This window comes from Eurytemora carolleeae, unplaced genomic scaffold (genome assembly GCF_000591075.1).
Source record: "Eurytemora carolleeae unplaced genomic scaffold, Eaff_2.0 scaffold1294, whole genome shotgun sequence".
Taxonomy (NCBI): domain Eukaryota; kingdom Metazoa; phylum Arthropoda; class Copepoda; order Calanoida; family Temoridae; genus Eurytemora; species Eurytemora carolleeae.
Genome location: NW_019397185.1, coordinates 50,052 through 60,259, shown reverse-complemented (window position 1 = coordinate 60,259; position 10,208 = coordinate 50,052). Strand labels below are relative to the sequence as shown.

The 10,208-nt window shown below is 34.5% G+C and overlaps 1 protein-coding gene across 2 annotated transcripts in view; it reads right to left on the bottom strand.

Moving 5' to 3' along the window:
- Positions 1 to 10,208, bottom strand: part of LOC111712591 (uncharacterized) — a 39,929-nt gene that overhangs the window by 6,091 nt on the left and 23,630 nt on the right. For both annotated transcript variants that reach the window (XM_023487245.1, XM_023487246.1), the window contains exons 4-8: positions 9,586 to 9,785; positions 8,541 to 8,675; positions 5,889 to 5,992; positions 4,669 to 4,724; positions 3,180 to 3,288 (exon numbers count right to left, since the gene is read on the bottom strand). In XM_023487245.1, the coding sequence (XP_023343013.1) occupies positions 3,180 to 3,288; positions 4,669 to 4,724; positions 5,889 to 5,992; positions 8,541 to 8,675; positions 9,586 to 9,785 (604 nt within the window). The remainder of the gene's footprint in view (positions 1 to 3,179; positions 3,289 to 4,668; positions 4,725 to 5,888; positions 5,993 to 8,540; positions 8,676 to 9,585; positions 9,786 to 10,208) is intronic.

Sequence of the window (10,208 nt, the reverse complement as noted above, 5' to 3'; positions counted from 1 at the left end):
AGAAGGGATAGGGTTAGAATGGGGGAGAGGGAGAGGGTTAGGATGAAGAAGAAGTAGGATATGGTTAGAATGGAGGAGAAGGATAGGGTTAGGATGTAGGAGGTAGGGATGGGTTAGAAGGGATAGGGTTAGAATGGGGGAGAGGGAGAGGGTTAGGATGAAGAAGAAGTAGGATATGGTTAGAATGGAGGAGAAGGATAGGGTTAGGATGTAGGAGGTAGGGATGGGTTAGAAGGGATAGGGTTAGAGTGGGGGAGAGGGTTAAGATGAAGAAGAAAATGATATGGGAGGGAGAGAGTATGGAGGGTAGGATATGTTTAGGATGGAGAAGGAAGGAAGGAAGGGTTAAGATTGGGAAGAAAGGAAGGAAAAGTTACGATGGGGAAGGAAGGGAGGAAGGAATTGGTTATGTTAGGATCCGGAGAGAAGAAAGAAAGTTATAGAAAGGATTGAATAAAAAGTGACATTTGATGAAACAGCTTAAAGATGTTAAAATAAGGTTGAATTAGAGAAGGATTATGAAGAAAAAATAGAAAGTTTTCAAATAGAAAATGAAGATGACCCAAGATGAACATGACTTGAAGATAGAATGTGGATGACACAGGACAGACAGATGAATCAAGGTTGTCAGTTTTTAACCCCTGTGATTCTGGGGGGACCTAGAGAATATGACAAGAATGCATTTTAATCTGGACAAATATGGGTAGTGAGTACAGGTATGGTATAGGTATGCGGATATGGGTTGTATCAGATACAAACAATTGCTGAAATCTAGTAGGTTATAACTCAATTTAAGGTTAGTCAAGGGGAGGTTGTGTGACCCATTTTATACAAATCTCTGATTTTTTATTTTTTAGGGATTATGAAAGCAGGAGGGAGGGGGCCGATCCTACCCTCCTTAGTCCTCCTAGCTCCATGGTATATTAATTTCAGCCAAATACATGAGAAGAATACACATGTATATTTACATTTTACAAGTAGGAAGCCACATAAAGTTTAGAAGATGCATTTAAAAAATAACATCAGGGCATTTCATTTCATACTTTTTCATCAATTTTTTCATTCTTTTCATTCTCTTTATTCTTTTAAGCCTTTTTATAAAATAAATGAAAGGGACTGTAAGCGTAATTCCAAATGATCCTTCCTGCAAAGATGACAATGTCCGATTCACAACCATTAAAACCTTTATCTGATCAATAATGTGAAAAATATTCTAGTTTTTCTAGTGGTTAAAAGTGTTCAATCCTGATATTTCCAATATGTTTTCCTGCTGTAGAATTGCGTAAATCACTTTCATTGTGAATCGGGCATTGCCATCTTTGCATGGAGGGTTAAATTTACAGCCCAATTTTTACATTGTTTGGATTAACTCCTAAATTCCTCCGTATATAGATATGTAACATCATTCCTTAAAAATCATGAATATTGCCTACAGCCCATTTGGTCCAATGCCTTTAGGCGTAAAATCAAACTTCTGCCAAGAAAGTATAAATCCAAGAGCAGGTAGGTGTAGTAATTCAATTCGACTCTCTTATATCGAAAAAATAAAAAAGTTTAATTTCTTTGATATGTGCAATTGAAACGTCTAACTTCAAATTAGATAATTATAGGGTTTGGGAAAGTAAGTGGGGAGGGGGGAGGCATGGTGAGATATGGTTTGGGAAAGTAAGTGGGGAGGGAGGAGGGCGTGGTGAGATATGGTTTGTGAAAGTAAGTGGATGGAGTATATTTGGGGGGTGTTTAACACTGGTAAAGTGTAAAAGGAAGCTAGGATAGAGATCTAGGAACGTGACGGGCCAAAATTAGTTCGGACATTCAGGACGGAGACGAAGAGATGAGTTCTCCCCAGGACCTGGAGAAAAACAGGAGCAAAAACAACCCTGATGAAAACCTTTAATTCGGTACCGTGGGGGGCGGGGTTTGAATGGACATTAATTCAATTCGACTCTCTTATATCGAAAAAATAAAAAAGTTTAATTTCTTTGATATGTGCAATTGAAACGTCTAACTTCAAATTAGATAATTATCCCTAAAATATCAAAGGGCGGGGTTGGAACCTTTCCAATTTTTCTTTCACCATCGTCGTGAACCATTTATCAACCTGGGCTTGTAATTTAAAATATATTTTCTCAAGAATTGTAATTAATGTTAACATAATTATACAAGAATTCTATATTGATAATCACCGGTTAACCATCATCAATAATTTGGGTTTAAATTTTGTAAATTAATGCAAACTTTAAAAATGTCAAAGCTTTAAATATGTGATCGAATCTTTACATATTGAACATTTAGATATTAAGGTTTGTGCATGATGCTAATCTGAATGCATGCTGAGTGCAAGGATGCATACTGGAAACCTTTCACGAGATTATCCTTTAACAATCCAGAATATATGATAAGGATTAGAAGATAGGTCGGTGCACCAACTCATTTTTATAAATAAGAAAAATAGAAAAGCCGAATAAAATTTTTTTTTTCTAAATCGTTTTTAGCTAAAAATAAGAAATAATAATATTGAATTGATTAAAAGGGATGTTAACCCAATTTCAAGGACTCTCCTTTTATGTATTGGCATGTCCAGTTCACACTCAAAGGAGGATTTATTCAGAAGCAAACACTTGTCGAGCTATAAAAACGACGATATCTTCCATACTAGAGGGTCACTTGAAATAACAAGTAACGTTTTTAACGTTGAAAAACGTCTAAGGAGCAAAAAACGGTGATGAATAAATTTATGAAAAAACGTGCCCTGCCCTATCTATAGGATCATTAGGCTTCATTGCATCTGCTCAGAGGAGTAAATAGAACAGAGAAATTTTTAAAGAAGTTTTTGCAACAATATAATTTATATTTGCAAGGTTTAGGAGTTGCCAAAAATGCCGATAATGTTACAAGAAGCAACATCAATGGTGTTTCTAAATCTCTTATCATCAAGTTTTAAATTTAATTTAGATTGATAATACAATGAGTTCTTATTAATCACCTAAAACTTTTATTTTCCAAGCCCCATATCTTTGTAACCTGGCATTGTAAGTCTTTAAGATTTTAAACGTTGACTAATTGATCAAACATAATGTATGGTTCGAAATATCAGGTTGCAACGATAGAAATTGGAGTTTGAGACAAAATTGAGTTGACCAGCCGGATTAAAGTTTGTCTCTGACTGTTCTGAATACCTGGGAGGGTTCCTGGTTCCACGACAAACACGGAGTAGGACGCCATTAGAGCTCCGGTATCTACAGGCTGGGTCAGTGCATCAGCTACTGGGTCCTCCAGGGATCGAGCCTAAATAGTTTTATTTTTCTTTTTTTGAAAAAAAAATCATTTCCATTTTTCAGCATTAAACTTGTATCAAGGTTAACTCATTAATTATATTTCCGGGCAAATACAACCCCATCTCCCGGCTTAAAATGGTACTAAACAGCGGAAACTAAATTGCGCGTTTATCTCTCCTGGAGTTTAATGTGCTCATCAACGGAACCAACGTTGATTAGAACGGATGTACCGCGCATGCACTAAAAAGGTGTGGAAGCTAAGACGCACGCCTTGAATTTTGAACAGTTCAAGCGTCTAGTTTAGCGTTAAACTAATGGCGTGGAACAGAAATAAAAAGATTTCAACGGAACATAAAGCGACAGCGCAGCTTAAATAGACCATAAACCCACAATATATGTATATGTAGGCCTAGCATGAATTTCTGTTAGTATAAAATACTAATTCTAAAACTTTTTACTACGGTTCTTTTATTTTCGGCAATTCAAAAATTAAAATAATAAACATAAAAATCTACGAAAAAATCCATGAAATTCAATCTTAAATTGGTATTTTTCCCTCTTTTGGAGACATGTTTTCAGTGCCATATAAACATGCCAAGATTTGTAAAATATTGTATTTAGCGCAAATGTGACTATAGCAGCAAGTGATGTATAATTAGAGTAATTAATTTTCTTAGACAACCCCCGTTGGTTGAGAAGAATAAGAACATTATCAACCATTAATTGAACCTATCCAACCTTGTCTAGTCTAAGCTAGCTACCCGGATTAGGATTGCATTATCCGGGTGAAAACTAGAACTGAAGGGAGTTAATCAGACAACCCGGAGTAATTTTAACCAGCACGAGCCCCCCCCCCCTTTAGTTTATTAATTGTAGAATTATTATCATTATCATTTACGTAGATGTAGATGTGGGGGGGGGGGGGAATTCAATATCTTTGAATTTTACAAAGTGATTCAAATAATGTAAAAGATTTTTACACTTTCTGATAAAAAGGAGCATTTCAGATAAACATTCATTCCTTTGTAAAATCCCGCTAATGTAAAAAAAAATTTTATGCAGGTCCAAGCTATAAAACAATCTCTTTTCAAAGGAATGTCATTTACTCTCAGAAAAGTTAGGATCAGTGAAAAAGAATTGAGCCTTTGCCACAAACTCTGATTTTGTAATCCCATATAAATCTTTGCAATCTAATGTCGTAGACCTTTGATATTTTAAACTATTAACTGTGTTGGATCAAATAATATAAGTTTGAAATATCGAAAGAATACACCTTCAGATTTTAAAGATATAGGAATTTTAAAATTTGTCATTGTAGCAAAGACTCAATTCCTTTAAACCCTTTTTGAGTAAATTTCTATTGTAGAATGATACATTTTTCAAATCATACCTTTGGAGTTAGACTGGAATCAAAGGCTTCCTCGCAATCAGGTTTAGGACAATCTCCTAAAAAAGGGGAAAATAAAAAATTAGGAAAATGAATAGAATAATGCAAACTTTCAAATTAGGACCAGTGCCAAGCGGTAGCTCAAAGATGTTTCAAAATCTTAAATACTTTTTTTTAAACAATAAAATACCCGAACTTAATCAACTAATTCACGAAATTCACAATTTGACTTAATTGGTGAATTATTAAAAAAACTGGGGTTTTGTGTGTATCTTGAAATAGGAGAACAGTTCTTTAAAAGAGTTGTAAATAATCAAGAAAGAATAGGATGCATATTGAAAAATAACAGAAGAACAAAATTGATACAGAATGAATCAATAAGGAAGATATAATGGAAGGTTTAAGGGAGGGGGTAGGCCGTAGGGGGGGGGGGGTAATTAAGGTTCTAATTGATGCAATTATTAAACAATACTAAGGAAGGACAATGAGAAAATATGAATATCAGCTTTATTATACAAGGTTGTGTGTAAAGTTTTTATAGAACCATAGAAAAATAAATTCACAGACTGTAAATATCGTCTTTCATTTACTTCTTTAAAGTTTTGATGTCATGTTGAATCTGTAGATAAAATAATCTATGGATTTACTGAACAATTTAACATGAAATGTTAGCTTTCTACGATTTGAATATACAATAAATCTGTATATTTAGTTCTGTATGGTTTGAATATACAGCTAAATATGGAAATTTAGTCTTCTGTGGTTTAAATACAAAGCTAAATCTGTATATTTAGTACTTAATGGTTTGAATACACAGCTAGATCTGTACTTTTAGTTCTCTATGGCTTTAATGCACAGCTAGATCGGTATATTTAGACCTCTATGACTTGAATACAGTTAGATCTGTATATTTAGTACTCTATGGTTTGAATGTGTAGGTTCAAGGGTATATCATGCATTGTAAATATATACACATTGCAAATACTCATAATTTTTCTCAGGGCCAGATTTGAGATGGGGGTGGGGTGGATTAGGTGGGGCCTAGGGGTGGGATTTGGGGAAGCAACACAACGGAAGAGAGGGTATTTAAAATGACAAGTAAGGAAGAGGAAGGATTAAAAACGAAAAGTAACAATGGATGAGTAAAATGTAGAGTAAAAGTATTAAAGAAAAAAGGTAGAAAACTGAAGATTCCATTGTTGAAAAAACAAGTTTTTGTTTACCTTTACATATTAGGATATCACACTGGAAATGAACTCGGTTACTCTCAGGAAATTTAAACATGGAGAACAGCTTTGCTTCAGCTGCCCCGCTGGATCTATTGTACCTGCAAGTATATAAAAATTAATCATTTTTGCAGTACACTTCCCTTTTGCAGTACAGTAAAATACAATATTGACAGTCTCTGTTGCTTTTGCAAATTCTTAAATTGAGTTTCCCTATTTCTTTGCAACCTGATGGTGTAAACGTTTGATATTTCAAGCTCATTTTTTATCCCACCTAATTAATAGCTTGAAATATCTAAAGTCTATGACAATGGGTTACGGAGATATTGGGATTTGGAGATCCGAGTTTGTGGCACTGCTAGACTTAATTCTTTTACGATGGTGCATAACAATTTCTTTTTACAAATATTCGGATATTCCTAAAAAAGAGCATCATATGTTTCTTTAATCATAATACTGTTCTCATCAAGTTTTATTAAATCATTAAATAATTTTTCAAAAGACAAAGAAAAAATAAATCATTCTCAACAATATAAAACGCTTCCTATTTAACAATATCCTATTTAACTGCGTCACAAAATCGTTCGCAAAATTTGTTGCAAAGAAACCAATTTAAAAGTTTGTTTGTTTGCACGATTCTGTTCTTGGGTTGAATTTTACGAGCACGTAATAATGTACACTGTTAATGATTAGGGATATTTTTACTGGCCACCCTTTCTCCCCTTTAGCTTGGATACTATCCTAACATACTTCATTGAGTTAAAGGGACTGTAAACATATTTCATTGAGTTAAAGAGACTGTAAACATATTTCAAGTTAAAGGGACAGTAAACATATTTCAAGTTAAAAGGACAGTAAACATATTTCAAGTTAAAGAGACTATAAACATATTTCAAGTTAAAGGGACTGTAAACATATTTCATTGAGTTAAAGGGACTGTAAACATATTTCATTGAGTTAAAGGGACTGTAAACATATTTCAAGCGAACCCTCATTTACAACGTCTGTATGAGAGAAACAACAAGAAAGAAACCTGTAGTTTTTCTCGAAAAGTGTCGAATTCTGTCATTTTCTAAAATGATCAATTCTCAGCATTAAAAAAGATTTTGCCCAAACGAAGGGGTGGCTCGTTTGGTCCCTTTAACTTGAAAATAATACGGTATACTTAGGTATGAAATCACTGTGTGTCTTTGAACGCTTCATTCAATCATATTTTTATTCAACTACAAAGCATGATATATTACAAATAAGCAATCACAATTTACTATGTAGTTTGGAACCGCCTAACCAGGGTTGGTTGTTTTAAGTGGTTGGCTTATAACGCATTATTTTATGCTTTTTGAATCCAAAAGAACTGGTTTCAAACTAATTATCATCAAATTAAATAGAATTCTAATCTGGTTTTAATTGAATTCGAAAATGTTTATATAGTCTTTTCCCGCCTGGGGGAGTGGTAGGATTGGGAAATAGTTTTAAAGGAAATACTGTTAAATCATACAATTCTGTTAAATTGAATTTATAAAAGTTTTTATCAATCATTAATGAAAATTTTTTAAATTGTTTAATACGTTGTTTAAACAGGTAAAAAAATACATTCTTAACCTTTCGGTTTAAAATGTTTCTGAATGTTTAAATGTCAAAACTGGATTTTTGACAAATGAGGTTCAGGGGGAGGGGAGGGGGGGGGGCCTGACCGTTAAATCACTGGACTTCAGCCATCTTTCTGTCAGATTGATATCAGAGAATTCACGAGAAGTAATCATAGTTTAGACAAAATTCAGAAGCTTGCAGAGAGAGGGTGGGGGAGATCTTGGTGTGTGGTTTAGTACTAAAGGTATGTATAGTTAGGGATTAATAAATCCTTTTGTTAAATCTAAAAGATCCAACCCATTGTTCTAGCGTCTACTCTAGCTCAGCCATCTTTTTCTAGATCTCAAGAATGCAATTTTATAGGAAATTAAATTCATCTTAGACATTCCTGTTTTAAATATATTTGACTAAGGTTTAGGTTAGGATTCAAATTTGACCATATTTTAATTTCAAATTTAAAGATTGTTCATTTTTTAGTATTTTTTTTAATATATGTTTGTGAAGGATTCGAAAGCAATTTAGTATTCAGTAGAGAGAACTGCAAGTTTTTAAAATATCTAAAAATTAATCAGTTCTGTGGAACCGATGCAAAATCTCCGAATTTGCATCTAGATAGAGATAAAAAGTGCAGGCTCAAAAGCCCGAGGAAATATTTTAATAATTTATCAAGTCAATGCATTCTAGTGATTTCTCCCCACCCCCTCTCTCCTCTGCACCCCCCCCCCTTCTCTCAGTAATCCGTTCCATCCCGGAGCTACGTGTGACTCCCTGACCCGTAATTATTCAATTACCGGAGTATGCAGACCTGCAGCAGTAAACCTATACTGGAGCTGGATACATCCTACAGTCTTTTAATCTACCCGGAAAAATTCAACTCATACAGAGTAGAACGGATTCAAAAGATTAAGAGCTATATTCCCAAACTTCAAAAATTCTTCCTTCTTGATTTAAATTTTGAATATCAAGCACGAACACACAGTGGCAAACCAGAACTGATACCAGGACGGATTTGTATCTAATGTGGCACCTGGAGAAACGATGATACGGAAATTGACTTACGTGAACTCTGACATAATTGTGGGTTCAGGACACCCTCTCTCATCCACCAGCTCTACTGTAGAGTTCAGATCGGAGAAACTAAAACATCTCTTTACTCTCATTCCGAAGGTGCCGTCCGGTTGGGAGATATGGGCCCTAAAACAAAAAATAATCAGTTAAAAAATTGACACTTATAGACCCATCGCTTCATTTGTAAAAAATAACAATCAGTTTTCAGTTCTTTTACAAAGATAAAGATAGACTCTTATATGAAATACCAATAATTATAATTCATAAAGACGACATTTACTACTGAGCCATCTCTGATAGAAGGAAGTGTTAACATCCGATATATTATGGGTTTCCTTATCCATATATAGCCGAGAACACAGATATAGGTATGAGTAGACACAATTTGCTCAGGGTGGAAAAAGGACAGTAAACATATTTCAAGTTAAAGAGACTATAAACATATTTCAAGTTAAAGGGACTGTAAACATATTTCATTGAGTTAAAGAGACTTCAATATCTTTGAATTTTACAAAGTGATTCAAATAATGTAAAAGATTTTTACTCGTGGTTAAGACAAATTGAATTAATTCTATAAAACTTCAATCCGATGTTAACTTCGGTCATCGTAATGAAATTAAAAATGTTACAAAAAAGACGGAATTAAATCTGTGCGATTGTATTATTCATCTTGAAAAGATTATTCTTGTAATTTCAGATGATCCTCCATTGAAAGAGGGACAGACCCGATTCACAATGGTACTCTTTAAACCCTTGGTTGATCAATAATGTAAAAGATTTCGTCGTTTTTCTTGCTTGAAACTCGAATAATTCTGAATATTAGCTCCATTATTTCAGAAGTAGAAATGCGCAAGTCACTCTAATAGAGCTAGAAACCATAATGAAAATAAATCTAATTCTAAAAGAGAAACATGATTTGCTCATTCATTCTTGATCAGACAAAGCTTTAAAGGGTACCATATACCCCTCTATAAATGAAGGGTCCCATAAGATTAAGATCATAGTCCAATAAAGTCCAATATACATATGAACTGACCTAAGCATGTATTCCCTGCCGTAGACGACCTGTTGAACCTTCCTGCCCTCCCTCAGCAGCTGGAGGGTCACCAGGCTGGTCTCGTTGTGCGTGTTCTGGAAGCCCGCCTTCCCGCAGGTGATGATGTAGAACTTGTCGTCAGCCAGCTCCAGGGTTCGATGTATCCGGACAGCTACAGCAACACTTCGCTCCTCAGTTTTCTATAATACAGGATATATGAGTTTAGAATTTAAAACCATGATGTTTTTCATCCTTCTTCGTAATTTCGTTCCCTTTCCCCTACGCTTCCCCCCCCTCAATCCTTCGTCAACCCCCCCCCCTTTCCTTTCTTACCCCATGAACCTCCTCCAACCCCAATTCTACCCCCCTCCCTTTTCTACTTATATCCCCCCTATCCCAATTTCCCATGTACGTTCATCTTGTCACTTAGTTGTTGGCTAAGATAAGTTTTCATAAATCAAATTAATGTCTTCAATGCATTCATCCTTATTCATTAGTTGTTAAGCTTTTCATTCATATTCATTAGTTGTTAAGCTATTCATTCATATTCATTAGTTGTTAAGCTATTCATTCATATTCATTAGTTGTCAAGCTATTCATTCATATTCATTTGTTGTTAAAGC